This window comes from Cornus florida, unplaced genomic scaffold (genome assembly GCF_030987335.1).
Source record: "Cornus florida cultivar Cherokee Brave unplaced genomic scaffold, ASM3098733v1 CherokeeBrave_3.0.0_Hap2_Chr06, whole genome shotgun sequence".
Classification (NCBI taxonomy): Eukaryota; Viridiplantae; Streptophyta; class Magnoliopsida; order Cornales; family Cornaceae; genus Cornus; species Cornus florida.
Window position 1 is genome coordinate 59,328,754 of NW_026775576.1, and position 17,534 is coordinate 59,346,287.

General features: G+C 34.7%; 2 protein-coding genes across 2 annotated transcripts; both read left to right on the forward strand.

Annotated features, from left to right (window-relative positions):
- Window positions 1-540: 540 nt before the first annotated feature.
- On the forward strand, window positions 541-6,709 carry LOC132311620 (probable protein phosphatase 2C 33). Its single transcript, XM_059809619.1, has 5 exons — window positions 541-1,824; window positions 3,389-3,778; window positions 3,870-3,987; window positions 5,604-5,827; window positions 5,922-6,709. Exons 1-5 carry the CDS (start codon window positions 1,579-1,581, stop codon window positions 6,366-6,368), a joined length of 1,425 nt encoding a protein of 474 aa, XP_059665602.1. The 5' UTR covers window positions 541-1,578; the 3' UTR covers window positions 6,369-6,709.
- Window positions 6,710-8,970: 2,261 nt separating this feature from the next.
- Window positions 8,971-17,501, forward strand: LOC132311621 (uncharacterized). Its single transcript, XM_059809621.1, has 5 exons — window positions 8,971-9,168; window positions 11,321-11,547; window positions 12,443-12,523; window positions 13,079-13,429; window positions 17,278-17,501. Exons 1-5 carry the CDS (start codon window positions 9,006-9,008, stop codon window positions 17,377-17,379), a joined length of 924 nt encoding a protein of 307 aa, XP_059665604.1. The 5' UTR covers window positions 8,971-9,005; the 3' UTR covers window positions 17,380-17,501.
- The last annotated feature ends 33 nt before the right edge of the window (window positions 17,502-17,534 follow it).

Consider the following 17,534-nt stretch of genomic DNA (forward strand, 5'->3'; position numbering starts at 1 on the left):
TATAAAATCCTAATTTAAGTTTTTAGACAACTTATAATTAACTGCTATCCTCTTTTGGCAATGTATTCACAATATGAATAATTCAGGATTCGATTATCTAATAATTGTCCTCTAATATATATATATATATATATATAATTTACCACACACAATTAAAATAAAAAATTATTATGAGAAAATTATAAAAGACAATTTAATTTCAAAATAAGAATTTTTTAACAAAATACTATACTCACTTTTATTTTTCAATACTATAAAAATATAAATTTGTTTTTCAAGGAAGAGCAATGTTGAAAGGGACGCAAATGGAAGAAGAGAGAGAGAACTGTGGTGAGGGTAAAGAGAGTGAAACTTACCAGAAAAGGATGAAAATGGAAGAAGAGAGAAAATAAATCAAAATCAAAAGGGACAAAAAAAGGAGTAATAGAATCACAATCATCCACACCATCAGGTCAAGTCAAGCTCAAAGCCCTTCAAAGCTACAGCCTTCTCATCCACTTCTCATACGTATATATATATACACACACACACACACACACACACTTGCATATATAATAGTATATATATTCATTTCAATCCTACGTAATTTATAGGGTTTCCTTTTTTTGTTTTCTGGTTAATCTTGCGAAGATAATAGCAATAATCTGTTAGTATTTGTTATATAGTTGTTGCTATTAGGATCTCAAATTTTGAAAGAGACGGGCATGGTCTAGGACGATTCAATTCAATTCACACAAAACAGGGAGAGAAAGAAGCTGCCTTTCTCTGCCACTTTATCTCTCTACTTTCTCTCTCTAAAAACTCCCCTGTACTCCATCGCCGCGTTTCCCTCGCTCGATCTCAGCCTTTCTTTTCTACTAGGGTATGTGCATATTTCGATACGATTGTGTGTTGTTTTGTGGATTGATTCGAGTTGGATCTGGTGCTCTGGTTTCATTTTGAAGTTTTATTTGTCGAATTTGACGAAGAATTTGGGATTTTGTGTGAGTTTGCAAATTAAGTTCGAGTGATTGATTATGCGTGCAAGCAAAGGGAGGGTTTGCTTAAAGGTTCGTTGATTCCGTGGTTTTTGAGGTTTGGTATTCTCATTTCGGTTTGCGTCCATTGAAGGGGATTTTCGCAAGTGGGAAGAGAGAGACAAAGCAATTGGATTCTGCAATTACAAAATAGAAAAGGCAGAGTTTCAATAGACATATATGTGTGTGTGTGTGTGTATGCTCTTTATGCTCTGTGTCTTTTTGACTTTATAATATCGTTGTGATTATTGAACTGAAAAGGGCAAAAAAGTTGGTGGTGATTGGAATAATTATGTAGTGTGTGTTTCAATCCTTGTCAGGCTATTAAAATTGTTCTGGGTTGAATGATTTGGGGATTGAGTTCAGGCGTGTGTAACTAGATCATTTCAGAATCTGTTTATTTGATTGAATTGGTGTTCTATTTGACAATTAGGCTGTGAAATTCAAAGGGTTTATAAAGGATTTTGTTGGCATTGTTGCGACGGCTCCCTCTACTGAAATTAGAGGGTGTGATTGTGTGGCTGGTCTGGATTGCCTACTGAATATTATCAGGGCCCTCAGGATGGGGTCCTGCTTGTCTGCTGAAGGCAGGAGTCCTCTCCCCAGTTCTCCTGCCCTGGGGCTGAAGAAGAGGAAGAGCTCAAGGAAAAGACCGGGGTCTCGAAGTTCTTCATTTGACCATAGGAGGGAAGAACAGCTGCATAGAATTCAGGGCCGATTGTTCTTGAATGGGTCTAGCGAAGTCGCGTCACTCTTTACTCAGCAAGGCAGAAAAGGGACCAATCAAGATGCTATGATTGTTTGGGAGGTTAGCTTTTTGTCACCCCTTCTTATTATGCATGATTTTATCCAAATGGTGATTCTTGATGATTGCTAGATTTACATATACTGTGCTGCTTGGGTGTGAGAGATTAAATTTTCTTTGCAATTGGTGCGGCCTACACAGAACTTGAGGGACTAACCTTGTCTAGGATTTTTATTCTTTTGTTACGAAGCATTTTAGAATTTTCCATGGTGTTAATATTACTGACCACAAAGTTTCATACCTGTCTTTACCCCAAAATTACTGTTATGTTGACTAATGGCTTGCAATTATTTGTAGCTTTTGATGTCAGTTTACTGATATTTCAAATCTAATTCAATCTCTTATCAACCTTTGCAAGTATTCAAGCAACATACTATCTTATTCTTTTATCTTTTTTTCTTATACAGTTGTATCATCAAGAATTTTTTTTTTTTTAAATTAGTTGCACTTATTGTCTTATTTTTCTTTCAGGATACTATCTATTTTTTCGAGGAATTATTACACGGCCCCGTGACCATTGATCCCGACCAATCACTAGTTTACATGCATGCAAAAAGGTGAATAAAGTTGACACAAAACTAACACATTTGCTTGCGTGTCGGCTAGTGATTGGCCCGGGACATGTAATAATTTCTCCTATTTTTTTCAGTTGTTTTGCCAAATATGCCTTCAAAGTGCAAAATTGAACTTCAATTTTGTGTCTATCCTATTTTTTTGCTCATATGTTTGTGTCTGAGCAAAGAAAGAATCGGCCCACCTTCATCATCATATAACTCAAGGTTCTATAATCACAAAGTTATTGTTGTTAATTTTTACGAGTGTTCAAAACATTCCTTTTTGTTGAGTTGCGCTGAGTTATATAATGGCACATCAACTTGGATTGTGCATTAAAGATATGTAGAAATATTGGAAGCCTTATAGATGAATAAGTTTCAAAGATGAATAATGCCCTTTTTTCTTTTCTTTTTTCTTCTTTTTTTTTTTTTTTTTTTTTTTTTTTTTTTTTTTTTGTGTGTAAAAAAACTTATAGGAATGTAGACTAAAAAGATGTAGAGTTGATTAAATTCTACTAAAGGGAAATGTCAGATAAATTATTATTATTATTATTATTATTTGTAAATCCTCAGTCTCATTAGTTTGTGCACATTTTTGAAGCTGGATGTTCACAAAAGCTGTCTTTATCTTCACAATTTCTTGGACACACAGTTAACACCAACGAAGTATTCTCTTTTCTTTTTTTAGCTGCTCTAGCTAATTGTCCTCCCTTTCCAAAGTGATTTCTATGTTATGATATTCTCCAACATATGGCCGTGCCTAAGGGCATGTAGGTTGAAGTAGATTCTTCTTTTTGATCAATCAAAACCCCTTCCCAAACTGTACAAGCTTCTTCCAAAGCATACGGCTTTCTGGATGTAGATGATGATATCTATACAGAATTACAGATGAATGTGTGCTTGTCTCACCATCTTGTCCTACTTCTTTTTTCTCCTTAGTTCCAGTATTACTATTCGCTCATCTTGCTTGCAAGATAAAGTTTTATTTTCTAATTGTGAAAATTGGATTTCAGAATTTTGGTTCAAGGACAGACAGTATCTTTTGTGGTGTTTTTGATGGCCACGGTCCCTATGGTCATATGGTTGCAAAGAGAGTGAGAGATTCTCTGCCCTTGAAATTAAGTGCACACTGGGAAGTTAATATAAAGAGCGATGATGTCCTCAAAAAGATCAACCTTAATAACACAGGTAGCATGAACTCTGAAGGTACTTCCTTTGTATCTTCTGATGCGGAATCCAAGGCCTCCATTGATGTTGAAGAAAAAGAAAAGCACCCGGAGATATTTCAGACACTGAAAGAGTCATTTCTGAAAGCTTTTAAAGTTATGGACAAGGAACTGAGAATGTACACGAATATTGATTGCTTCTGCAGTGGGACTACAGCAGTAATACTGGTGAAACAGGTATTTTGACTGATAAAAATTAAAATTTGATTCCAATATGATGTTATGATATTTTCTTCTGAACCATGAAAGTATTGACTCTGTTGTACAGGGTCAGGATGTTGTGATTGGAAATGTTGGTGACTCTAGAGCTGTATTGGGTACGAGAGATAAAGATGATTCTCTTGTGGCAGTTCAGTTGACGGTGGATCTAAAACCAAATCTTCCAGGTATCTCTCCTATCTGTATATGTATGTGTGTATATATATCACACATGTCATATTTTTCCTAGCTTCTTCTCTGGATCTTAATTATATGATGAAGTTACATTTATGCAACTTCATATTTACATATGTGAACCTAGACTTGTATGACCGGAAACACTTAGCAGCGGATGTACATTGTTGAGAATATATAAATACAAATGTACAAGCACACTGTCTAATGCATGATTATGTGCTTTCTGAAGTATGGACCGGTGTTTGCCTTGTCAAATTTTTTTATATTAGATATGAAGACCACCCAGACACCATTCTTCAAGTTATTCTTGTCATTGTTTTGCTTGCAATTTTTAGCCTTCTGAATCCAGATTAAAAAGAGAGCTCTCCTAAGATAGACTATAACAGGAAAACCATGGAATCCTTCAATTGTTTCAGGGTCTGCCTTGGCATCACCTTGGTCAGTTGCTTTGCATAACCTTGGCATATAGTCACAATTGCACTTTACTGATGAGAACAAATACCAGAAATTTTGTTTACACACTTATATTTGTATATCTTGTAGGTTCAATTTGTCATTGATTGGCAAGATTCTGAATGTTATTTTTTACTTTTTGTCCTTTCAGATATCATTAAATCTCTTTAACATTGTCCTTATCCCATTTTCATTCTGTACTATATTGTGAATGGCTTGGTGTGGAAACAGAGCTCAGTGTGGTGTAACTGAGACAAGACAACCTATCAAACTAGACTAACTAGTCAGTGGATGCTTATGTCGGCTAATATTTCTCCTGCATGTTATTTGGCATTACAAAATTTGTAAGTTGATTAAAATAATTGTAAACAACAACAGGTTAGCTGTGATTATTGAATCTGAAGTAGGAAGATTAATGAAGGCATTTAAAATTAAATATGGATGATTATATTGTAGCAGAAGGGGTGGCACGATAACAACAATTAAAATAAAGAATTAATACGATTGAAGAGTAGCTCGAGTAGGTGATAACATTAGGAAAACCATGCAATTGTGGTGAGGCTTGGCATGTTAAAGAAGTCAAAATAAAAAATCACAGAAAACCGGAGACTATATTAAGCACGTGACAGCATAAGGGAAGCCAAGTAAAATTGTTTTGGTTGTCTTGCAATATGTTCACAAGGGAAATTGTACATTGTACAGACTTCAGATTAAAACTTTGGTTTATAAACGAGGAAAAGGGCTTAGGGGGGCAATTTTGGAAATGTTGTAAGGTGATTGTATGTGTAAGGCTCATGAATTTTATAGATGATATATTTTAGTTGATTTGGACTGGAAAACAGGAGTCTTGAAGTTGGCTATAAGCAGTTGGCATGGTACTTATATGGTGCCGGTGACAATGATGACGAACATGGACAAGATTCTAGAGAAATTAGGTTATGCTGTCTTATTAAAATTAATGTCAATTATTAACTACCACAAACTGGTGCCAAATATTGCTTTAAGTGATGGTTTCTTAGTGTGAAATGTTTTTCCTTGATCCTCAATCCTAAATGAGGAATGCGAAACAAAGATTTTTGTAATCAAACTTGGGCTTGAACTTTTCTTCATACTCTATCTACTTATTAACTTCTTCCTTCTTGTAACCTTGTAGCGGAAGCGGAGAGGATCCGAAAATGTAAAGGGCGTGTTTTTTCCCTTCGGGATGAACCTGAAGTTTCTCGAATTTGGCTGCCGAACTACGACTCCCCTGGTCTTGCCATGGCCCGTGCTTTTGGAGATTTTTGTCTCAAGGATTTTGGTCTCATCTCTGTGCCTGAAATTTCTCATCGACGTATTTCGGAGAAGGATGAGTTTGTAGTCTTGGCTACAGATGGGGTAAGATACCCAACTTAAATTCTTAAACCATCTGCATTTTGAGTTGATATAGCCCTTTTCTCCTGGTCTTAAGTTTGTATTGAATTTATCACAGATTTGGGATGTGCTCTCAAACAAAGAAGTGGTAGACATTGTAGCTTCTGCCCCAGCACGTTCCAATGCGGCTAGAGCGGTGGTTGAGTCTGCTGTCCGAGCTTGGAGGTACAAATACCCAACTTCTAAAGTTGACGACTGTGCTGTGGTTTGCCTCTTCCTTGATTCGAGTCCAAACAATTTTTCTACTGCTTCCAATATGGTTTCAGTGGAACAAGTTGGCATTGGCAATGAGAAGGAAGATCCCTCTGGCCTTACTGGACTGGATTGTTCTGGAACTGTTCAAACTGATAATGGGGTCATTTCAGAACAAAGGAAAGACGAAGCCTCAAACCACGAGGAAGAAGTCCATACCGAGTCAGGGAAAGATTGGTACGCTCTTGAAGGAGTGTCTCGTATAAACACACTATTGACATTGCCGAGGTTTGTGCCTGGGAAAGAAGACTAGAATCAGTCTCGGAAATAATGAAGGGCAGATGATTTAGTTTGGCTTTGATTTGCTCATCAAAATTCCTTTTTTTTTCTTCATATTTTTGTTTAGGCTTTTGTCTCTGTTTATGATTTCTTGTCTCTACACACTGGGAAAACTATGTAGGGCCATTGATGTTTATTGTGGTCCAGGGTGGGCCCGGCTATATTAGTGTGTCTGGGAAATCATCCTCTCTATCTAGTGTGGGTAGAATTGGACTTTTGTAGAATCCAGTTGTCCATTTTTTTGGCCCCATTCTTTGTCTTAAATTTTCTTTATGATTTGCTGTTGTTTATTCTGTTGATAATATTCTGTGGTTATGAGGCTTCCTTTTTTTTCCAACTTGAAAGATTTGTTGATTTTTTTTACTCTCCCCCCTCTCTCTCACTCTCTCTAGTGGTTTTAGTTGTTTTCATTGATGATAAAACGGTAGCAAGTTGCATCATAAAGTTAAGATGCACAGTTCTCTGGTTGCTAATTTGAAAAGGAAACAGATTGATGGAGCTATCTGAAAGGCTGGGATTTGGTAAGCTAAGTAGTGGCATAGGTTGTTTGACTATATCAAGATCATGGTTCGCAGTATCGGTCGTGATTGTGGTGTAATGGATTCGGACAAAATTAGTATAGGTTGCGTATTGAATTTGAAAAAAAAAAAAATTGCGTATCGAATTATACGGCAAATCATAATTAAGATTGTTAGGATCATTTTTGTATGTGTTGTGACAGTGTGTCCAATCTTTAGAATCCTTCTCCCATTCCTGGGAGTCTCTGTAAGAGATTTTAATCAATAGGAAATATTTTATTTTCTTTTTCCTTTGTTTTGTAGGAAAATGTTCATTTCCTAGGAAATAATTACAGAAATAATTTTTCTTTCTATATGATTGTGATGAGACTCCACGAGTCAACAATTATTTGGTCAAAGGGAACATTCGGCTGAAGTGATGAGAAATTGAGAATAGTCTAATGGCATTATGTATGAATACCCAAAATTATCAATTCACTTCTTTTCGCCAATCATGTTCAATGACATGTAACACTATTTTGTTATCTATTTATTTTATCTTCTTCCTTCATATTTTCGTTATCCATTCATTATATCTTCTTTTATCAATCTTCAAATCAATTTTCTTTTCTTTGAGTCTTCATTTTTATTATCAAAAAAAGTAAAAAATAAAATAAAATTTACATTAGCCTGAGAGTCTCTGTCAGAGATTTCAATCATAGGAAATATTTTATTTTCTTTTTCCTTTGTTTTGTTTTGTAGGAAAATGTTGATTTCCTAGGAAATAATTACAGAAATATCTTTCTATATGATTGTGATGAGACTCCATGAGTCAACAATTGTTTGGTCAAAGGGAATATTCAGCTGAAGTGATGAGCAATCGGGAATAGTCTAAGGGCATTTGCTCTGAACATCCAAAATTATCTATTCACTTCTTTTCACCAATCATGTTCATGATATGTAATATTTCATGATATGTAATATCTTTCTTTATTTAGTCGTTTTATCTTATGCGAATCTTTAAGTCTATTTATTTACATTCTCAAATCGATTTTATCTTTTTAAAATTTTCATCAAAAACAAAACTTGGTTTCATCGTAATAATTTATTTCAGTGTTCAAGTTTATTTTTCCACTAAATTCATTAAACGTGAAAGATATTTTTAAAATCAATCGAAAACGACTAAAAAGGAAGGGAGGGAGGGAGAGAAAGGCCGAGGAACTCATACAAAAAAAAGAAAAAGAAAAAGAAAAAGGCAACACCTTTTAGCATTCTCTTGTATACATGAAAAACTTCTTAAAAAAATATATATATCTACAGGATCACACATATGTTGGTTTAGTTCCATTAAATTAGTTTAAACTCAAAACATAAACTTTTAACTCAATAGTTAGAAAATAGTTGTTCATAAAACCTCTTAAAACAACAAATTCTCAAATTATTTTATACACAAAATACATTATACCTTAGAAAACTAAGAAAATGACCCCCGCGAAATCTCAAAAACAAGTTTGAATTTAATGTGACCCAATGGATTTCGAAATAAAATAAAATGAAAGGTTGAAATTTTAAAATTTATTAAGTTTTTTTGTTTGTTTGGTGGTAGAGTCCAATCTTCCTTTTAATACAATAATATTATTATACTTTTATCGGCTCATTTTCTTAATTCAATGGTCTGAATTGAATTGAACTATCAAAAGTTAGTGGTGTAATATTATACAATAATTTCAAATTTTTTAAAATAAATTTAATAAAATTGCTCATGAATAAAAATAATTAATAAAAATATTAAAATGAATTGAACTAGTGCAGTAATTTTGAGTTTCTTAAAATAAATTTGATGAAATTTCGCATGCACAAAAATGATTAAATAAAAATATTAAAATGGGAGTGTTTTATTAATTTTACCGATTGGGATTTGCCATGACATCGTCCTCCAAACAGGTGATAGCGGGTCCCACTTGACATGGAAGGATCTAGTCCAGCAAACACACCACATGGCACAAATCCAAAACGAAAAAACCTTATCCAAGAGTTAGAGAGGAGAGAGGAGAGAGGGGAAATGAAAAGAGGGGTGAGCTCAATCCAAACGTTTGGCATAATGGGGGTAAGAGATGAGCGTTTCAGCTGCCACTGCTTCCTCTGCTCTGGCCACTGCTTCAGCCTCCCCCATTGCCACCGTCAATCTCCGCCGTAGTAGGAGGAGGAGGACCAGCAGACTCTTTGGCCGCTTCACTTCTTCCTCCTCTCCCCATTACCGCTCATCTTCATTACGAGGTTTCTCTTTTTCCACTTAATTTTCAAGTATTCCTCTTTATTGGGTTTTCCTGACTGAGAACTGACACAGCTCACTACCCTTTTCCCTATGATTTCTAATCAAAATGTGCCTTACATATATATATATAAAAAAAAAATTCCTCTTCAGCCATATATATGAACGCTTCATCTGCTAATCATCTTTGTCAATCATTACTGAACAATGTAACGTAATATATTATTTACATGGTAGCAGCCAATTGGTGTAGTATGTATGTGTGTGTATATATATATGTATAACGAAGCACAATCAATTCATCATGCTAGAAGACTTGGACGTGCCATGAAAATTGACAATCAGTGTAGCATTTGGGAGCATCTTTGATTCCAATTCCAAGGTGCCGATTGGGTGCTCCCAAAACATAGCTTCAATGTTTTTCAAAGTGAATTCATTTGCTTTCTCAATAATATTTGAGGGTGCCGGTCCTGCCGGATGTTACATGACTCTGTTGCATTTAACTGAATGTATCAATCTACGAAAGAGGCCATTGTTTGGTGATACTTGGGCTGCCAAGTGTGGTAATGTTCGTTCAACTATGAAAACATCCTAATGTTAAATAATGCCATAGGTATTGCTTGTATCGGGCTCAAGTGTGGGTATTGATTGCATATATGAGAGTCAATTTATAAATTCCATGACATCAGTGATAACTATGAAGTGTATTTCTCCTTTCATTTGGGGTGAGGACTGCCTTCCTTTTTTCTTTTTGTATTGTGGCCTCATATATGGCATTAAAATTTTAGGTTCAATTTCATCGTAAACAAAATGGAACCATTCAATTGCATGGCATAACCATACGTCACGAAAATGAGCCGATTCCTCTTCCCTGTTCCTTGTTTAAACAACAGAACTTCAGAGAAAAATAAATGTTTAAATGTATCAGTAATTGTGGTACTATGGGTTGTGAAGAAGAATGAGGTTGAAGATATTCTGTTAGGAGCCAATTTGAACAATGAATTTCTTAGCAATTAGATTGTAGCAGGTGTATAATGCTATTATAAAGCTGTAAGACTCAAAAGTGATGGTATTAAGTATATAAGAATAACCAATGAAGGCAATGATCTACTGGTCAAGGACTCAAGTGGTATGGGGGTTAAGCTACTAGACTTTAGCTGAAAAGGGTCGGGAGTCCAAGATTCCTCATAGCGCGAAGGGGTTTGGTTGCAATATAAAAAATAAAATGTTTTTGTTAGGATCCTTGGGTCCTTAATCCACTTGTTTATGTTCTTCTGTATTTCTTCCTTTCTCACGTTTGGCTTGTTGTACTTGGATGTTTTCTCCTTTTGAACACTCTTTAGTACATCTTTACCTATCAAAAAAAATAAAATACAATATTTTATCGTATAAATAACTGAATAAGTATGCTTGATTATATCTTCTCCTTAATTCTCTTTTTCTACGTCACTTTTTAGTAAGATTTTGAACAAATTGACGAAAGAAATACCTAAAAGTCATTGGCAGTGTTAGTCCTACCAATATGGGGGTGTTGAGAAAGGTGGACTGGCTATTGACTTAAATTTAGTAATGTTTTCATGTAGTGGCTGTTTTTTTTTACTCAGACCCATGTTTCTCAATCTTGAAAAGCCAAGCTATAAATTTAATTTCTACTTAGTATGCCAAATGCAATGATGATGTCCAAAGCATTTGCCTCTTGTTTCAAGATTCCAAATTTTCTAATACCTGGAGGATTTATAACTTGGTAGCTTTTCAGTTGACACCTCTTGCAATGAACTAAAAGATTCTTTTCATTGCTTTGCAGCCTCCATATTTCATTGCAAGGTTTACATTCAATGATTCCTTCTTTTTTATTTAATTTTTCAAGTTATTTTATTGATCACTTCTAAGAAAGGAGAGAACCAAATGAGGAAAGCCCCTTATACTCTCTATTGGTTCAAATTTGATTTGGAAAATACCACCGGTCCGAGTGGAATTACTTATCCTTCCCACGGGGAAGGCGAGGGTTCAAAACCTAATATGGAGGATGGAATAACAAGTATATTGATACTATTGATGTGTATATTCTCTTGGACCATATTGATTCTTTTGATTGATTGATCATCGAACTTATCGTCATAATAACATTTAATTGATTTGCAACCAATACATTTGCAGTTACCAATGATTCTAATAGGAGTGAGTTGCGTCCTGATCCCACCACTGAAAGATCAGAGGCTGATAAGATTGTTGACAGTCTGGATTTTGGTGAGCTTTGCAATGAGTTTGAATGCATTAGCAGCCCGTCTGTAGAAGCTACAGCGAGGCAACTTGCACGGGACATCCTAGAGCTTCGGGAAGGGAATCGTGCCCTTGGAACCTTTGCTGTTTCTGTCAAGTACAAGGTATTTATGCATATTTTTTCTTAAGCTTACTAAACAATATCTTTATGATGTTGGTTTACGAATGTTGATGACTAAAATTGAGCAGTGACCTCACTGCTTTGTGCATGGAATGCTTTAAGTTAGCTTTCTGAATTTTTTTCTTATTAATATATATATATATATATTTGAATTATGTTTTACTGGTACAAGGTCATAGGGATAAGTGAGATTAACTTTGGTGGGCACTCTCTTGGAAGTCAAGGCCAGATTGGTTCTAGGGGCATTTAAAGAGTTTAAACATTGCATTCTCTTTGTTAGGCCATCTATTTAAATGTTGGTTATAAGGGAATCATTTTAGCTCTCCTGAACTTAGGAAATTTCTGCAATGGTTCTTCATCATTGTCCAAATACTAGTGATTCAGATATTGTGGTGGTTGGACGAGTCTTGATTTGTAGAATCTGGGTGCCAGAGACACTTAACAGAGATATTTGAATGGGCACAGATTTGTGAAATGGGTAACAAATAAGATTCTTCATGTCAAATTAATGGACCTGGGCTCTAAAGCCACTTGGTTAGACAAATATTTGACTTCCTGTTTTTTCCTCTTTTTCCCTTTTCCTTCTATTTTTAGTGTTATGTCAAGATGAGTTTGTCTTCTATACATGTGGTGAAAAAGCTTAACTTTCAGTGCAATGTTTATTTTTGTTGACATCCTTGATATGATTAAAAGGGAACCTTTTGTTAGCATTAATTGGCCTAAATTTTGTTTAGATGTGTACCAATGACAAGAAAAAAGTTTTGGTAAACTTAATTTGCATCCCATTGATATTGTTGGCTGCTAGTTTGCTTATACTGTTTTTTTGGAATTTAAGTCCTCATTTGCTGTTATCATTTCTGTCACGGTACTAATTGCAGGATCCAGTTAGAAGATTTACTGGTCGTGAGAAGTACAAGAGACAATTATGGGCAACTGTTGCTCTTGAAAAACCCACCGTGGTGAGGAATCTATATTTACTTCATCCTTTTCTTTTCATTGCAATTTTCAATTTTTTTTTTTTTTTTTTTTTTTTTAATGTTAACTACAACTGTGCCGTGTATCCATTCTTCTTTTTCTTCACATCCGCAACAACAGTATTCAAGATTTGCATGTGTGTGTTTGCTGCAGTGGTAGGCAGCAGGCATAGGCCGCTTTGCTTTTTCTATTTGAACTGATCCACATACTGTCAACAAATTTTTACAAGTCTTGAAATGAGTAGAGGACACCAGTTTACAGTTTATTTTATATCCATCTTATTTCCAATCTGAGGGGAACCCCTTCGTGCCATAAAAGATTTGTGAGGTTAAATCTATGTCCAGTCTTTCATCTCTCCTATCACCTCGAATTGGGGGATTATCATAAAGAAGTTTTCTTTTCTTTTCTGTTCTTTTCTTTTTTGAAAATTATGTCTTTGACTCCATTATTCTTTCATCTATAGTGATCATTCCCGTAAATTTAGCTATCTCACATCAAAATTCAATATCTAAAGTTTATTTTAATTTTCTGGTTAACAGAGTGTGCAGGAAATGGTGATGTTGTCAACCAGTTTGCTGAGTATCAAGTGGACAATGAAAGGGAAGCCTAAATCTTTTCTTGCTAGTATAGGAGGAGATTTGATAGTTAAAGTTAATTCTCAATTCACCCTCAACCAAATTAGTGGCCAAGTGATTGAGCATGAAGAGTTTTGGGATTTATCGGCATCATCAGCCATTGCTCAGGCTTATTTCTGGACATCACGCCGCCTATTTGCTACAATTCAGGCTGGAAAAGACGTTGCTGACTTTGTTAAGAACATGACAAGCCGTCTTTCAACGGAAAAAGAGAACATGGAGATTTATCCTGACCCTTCTGGTGATCCAACAAAGGTAACTTTTTTTTGTTTCTTTTCTTTTTCTTCACCCTTTCCTTCTTTCTTCTTGTACAACATATTTGGTGATTGTTTTTGTTGAAATGATATAGAAATCTATCTATTAGGTTCTTCTTTCAAGTCTTCCGGAAATAAATAAATAAATAGCTGTGTTAATAAAGGCGACATTTACATGTGGGCAATCTAAAATATAAATGGGGTCTTAGAATCTTAGGTTGGAAACTCTCTTCCGAATGCAAGAAAGTGTTGGAAAGTAATTTTGAAAAATTAACGTTCCATAGAGTGTGATATCATCATGATCATCACCTTTATCCCATATGGATCCATTTGGGCACATGAATTCTCTTTCTCCATTCTTTACTACTATACACTATGTCTCATCTAATATTTAAACTTTTTAAAAATCATTCATCATCTTCCAACCGGTGTGTCTTCAAATCTATGTTGTATATGACTATACCACTTAAGTCTAATTTTATCATTAATACGTGTTATTCCTAGTTTTTTGCTTGCTTACTAATCTTATCTCTTCTAATCTCTTCTATCATCCATTGGAGCATCCTCATTTCCACTACATGATTGCGTCATTCTTGATTCTTTGTCAGTACTTAATGTTGAAAGATTTAAATATTTAAGTTACACCATCCTTAACTGCTAGACTTTTAGAGTAGATGGTTGTTCACATGGTATCAAAGAATGGTAGGTCTTGTGTTCGAACCTCACTGTCACCCTGATTTAAAGTTGAAACACGTGTTACATCAAAAGAAGGCCACATGTGAGGGGGCGTGTTGAAGGATTTAGTAATTTAAGTTACACCCTCTCTAACTCTTAAGCTTTTATAGTATATGGTTGTTAACACTTAACACTCTACTCCTAAATATAGTTAGCCTAATAACCGTCTTATAGAATTTTCCTTTTAATTTATTTGATATTCATTTGTCACGTAAGATACAATTAGCTTACCTCCACTTTATCCACTTTGCTCCAATCCTACTTACTAATCACCATCAATCTTACCATCTTTTTGTAATAACCCTAAATAACGAAATTAGTTTTTTGAGCAACTCTTTAGTTTTGAATTGTAATTTTTGTACAATCTTCTGCTACTTGATCAAACTTATATTTTATATATTCTGTTCTGGTTTTACTGTTTTTTCTGGCCTTTTGCTTCTAAAGTCTCTCTATGTTTCGAACTTTGTCGCAAAGGCTTCCTTAGAAGTATCTAATAAAACTATGTCATCAGTAAACATACACCATGGAATGTTATCTAAGATATCTAGTGCTTGGGATCCTAGGAGTCATGTATTTTCATTTTTTTCCCTAGTTTGACCGTCACAAGTGGTGTCCTACAGCATCCATAAAAGGTTGTACCGTTAGCCTTTTTAGGTAAGCCTTGTAAGGGCTATTTGTGAGGGGGTGAAAAACATAGAGACTAGAACCTCCTCCGGAAAGAATCCAACAGAGATTAAAAAAGACCAGTGTACTTCCACCTCTCCTCCATAATTTTAGTTCAATTTTATGAGATAATCTACATGTGACAGAGAAGCAGAAGCCAGCAATTGGCTTGTAAAAGAGCAACAGGAAAAAAGACAGTGAGAGAGATAAGTTAGAAAATGTTAAAAATTTGGTAGCTAGCAAGTGCTACATCTGCATATTGGAGTTCTAAAACTTATATCTACCATTGTTTGGCATATCAAAAGGAATTCAAGATAAGAAGATAGAACAAGTAATGAAGTAATCAAAGAAATCTGTACATCAAGAAGTATGGAAGCAATTGAAGTTTTAAAATCTCTAAGTCGGTTATTGGAAGAAAAAAAAATGAATTTATTTAGTCCATATCCATTGGATATTGGATAGAAACTTGTAATGAAGATGAGATTTCAGAAGAAAAACCTTTTGAAAATGAAAAGGAATAAGAGAGAAATATTAGAAAAAGCAAATGGTGAATTGAAGAGGCAAAAGTGAAAAGTAGTTGAAGAAAAATTAGAAAAAGAAAAGATATTGAAAGTAATGAGGAAAAGGTTAAAAATGTTAAATTTGGTGAACACGTCGAAAGACCATTTGGGGCTGGCTACCTCCACCCTAAAATCGTATTGAAAGTAACGAGGAAAAGGTTTAAAATGCTAAATTTGGTGAACATGTTGAAAGATCAAAACTTGATGAAGACAGCAAATCTGAAATTTCAATTTGGCATACAGTTCCAGTGAGGACCTGGAGGCTGTGAAAAATTGAACTTTTTTATATCATGAAGGAAACTCTCAAATGAATTATACACATTTAGTTGCATGATATTGAAATGAAGGAAAATTTATAATTTTCATGCACAGTCACTTGTGAAGAATTATACTGTTGGCATAGTATGTTCACCATGGAAATATTTTTTAAGCCGTTAGGACAAGTGAAAAGAAAACTAAGAAAACATGCAAAGTTCAAGAAATATGAAAACCTATCAGAAGCTCGTGTAAACAGGAATTAGAAAGCACTTAGAAGAATGCAAAGGCCTACAAACAATGGAGATGGTGATGGAAATTTTTGCAACTGAGAGATTGGAGAAATTTCTGCCTGAAAATTGTTTGGCAAGATTGAGGAGCAACTTGCTGCCATAAAAAAATTCTTCTTTTTTTTTTTTATTTTCAAAGTCAAGGGATAGTATTGAAATTATTTTAAAATTCTAGAATGCTTTAATTATAGGAATGATACAAGTGTTATAAATATGTAAAGCCTAGAATAAGTGGTGAAGTCTAGATTCATCCTACATCGTCTATGAAAGGTTGTATACTTGGTCCTTTATAAAGCCTAACTTTTGGAATGGATCCAGTAGAGATCTAAAAAATAAAGCAATTTATTTTCACCCCTCCCCCATTATAAACATTCAATTTATCTACTTAGCACTTCCTCTTAAGAGCCATTTCATATTCAGATTCAAATTTTTAGAAGTGACTGAATTATTGCATTGTGACGATTGATTGGAGTTGTTTTCTGGTGATTGATTTTGTTTACATATTCTCTTAATACATACTTAGGAAGTCATCATTTGGTGCAATGGTAAAAACTTGTGTTGACAACTGTGAGAATGTGTGTTCCTGTATAAAAGCTTTGTAGAAGACATTGCCAAAGGTTGGCCTGTCTCATACACATTTAGGTTTGATCTTCTGCCATCATGGTCCTCAAGGACCTTGCATCTAAGGGGCCCAAGCACGAATTATTAACCAACTGGGAGTGCTTTAAGGAGTGACAGACATTTTATACCAGGTTTGTACCATCTCAGTTGAAAGAATATCTCAGAAGCTTGATGAATAAGCGAACAGAGCACTTTTGATTGAGGGAGGTTGGACATCAGGGTATAGGGTGATTATCAGCAGAAGGGTAGGCGGGTGATGAACAAACTCACACTAAATTACTAATGCTATGACTTGTCCTGCACAAGCAAGAGCTGTTTCCTTGACATGCTTTGTTCACATGATTCGAAATGAAGATGTTTAAATATTGAATATGTTCGAAAAAAGAAGCATTGCAGCATCATAACAGATTCTTGCATGTTTATTTAACATCATTCAAATTAAAGAAGGGTAAATATTAAACATTGTTAGAAAAGAAGCATTGCAGCATCATAACAGATTCTTGCATGTTTATTTAACATCATTCAAATTAAAGAAGGGTAAATATTAAACATTGTTAGAAAAGAAGCATCACAGCATCACAATGGATCCTTGCATATTTTTGGGGTTATAAAATGTTTCCGAAGAGTAATTTTTTAATGTCCTTCCATTTGGAGAATTTCTGTTGTTTGTAGAAGGGTTATTTTCTTCTTTTTAGTGATGTGCCAAGTCGTGTTCTGTGATTCAGTTCTTTCAAAGAGATGACGGCTTCCAAAGAGACGCATACCAAATTGCACTGTTTCTGGCAATTCTCTATTTTGTTGTACAGTTTTTGAGGACAACTTTGTAAACCTGCCTTGCTACATTCCACATTTATATGTATACTTGTAAATTCTGGTGTTGTGTATTGTTACAAAACCTGACCTGTCTTACATTCTGCATCATTATAACACTGAAGTTTTATTCCTAAAACTTTCCCCCTTATAATTGTAATTATTTGTATTG

What these genes read in the sequence shown, in the direction of transcription:
- LOC132311620 (XM_059809619.1), top strand. Translation starts at nt 1,579, where the DNA reads ATGGGGTCCTGCTTGTCTGCTGAAGGCAGGAGTCCTCTCCCCAGTTCT. An exon ending in TCTAAAACCAAATCTTCCAG is followed by an intron (nt 3,988 to 5,603) that starts GTATCTCTCCTA and finishes GTAACCTTGTAG; the next exon opens with CGGAAGCGGAGAGGATCCGA. An exon ending in TAGTCTTGGCTACAGATGGG is followed by an intron (nt 5,828 to 5,921) that starts GTAAGATACCCA and finishes AATTTATCACAG; the next exon opens with ATTTGGGATGTGCTCTCAAA.
- LOC132311621 (XM_059809621.1), top strand. Translation starts at nt 9,006, where the DNA reads ATGAGCGTTTCAGCTGCCACTGCTTCCTCTGCTCTGGCCACTGCTTCA. An exon ending in CTGTTTCTGTCAAGTACAAG is followed by an intron (nt 11,548 to 12,442) that starts GTATTTATGCAT and finishes TACTAATTGCAG; the next exon opens with GATCCAGTTAGAAGATTTAC. An exon ending in CTTCTGGTGATCCAACAAAG is followed by an intron (nt 13,430 to 17,277) that starts GTAACTTTTTTT and finishes TCTGTGATTCAG; the next exon opens with TTCTTTCAAAGAGATGACGG.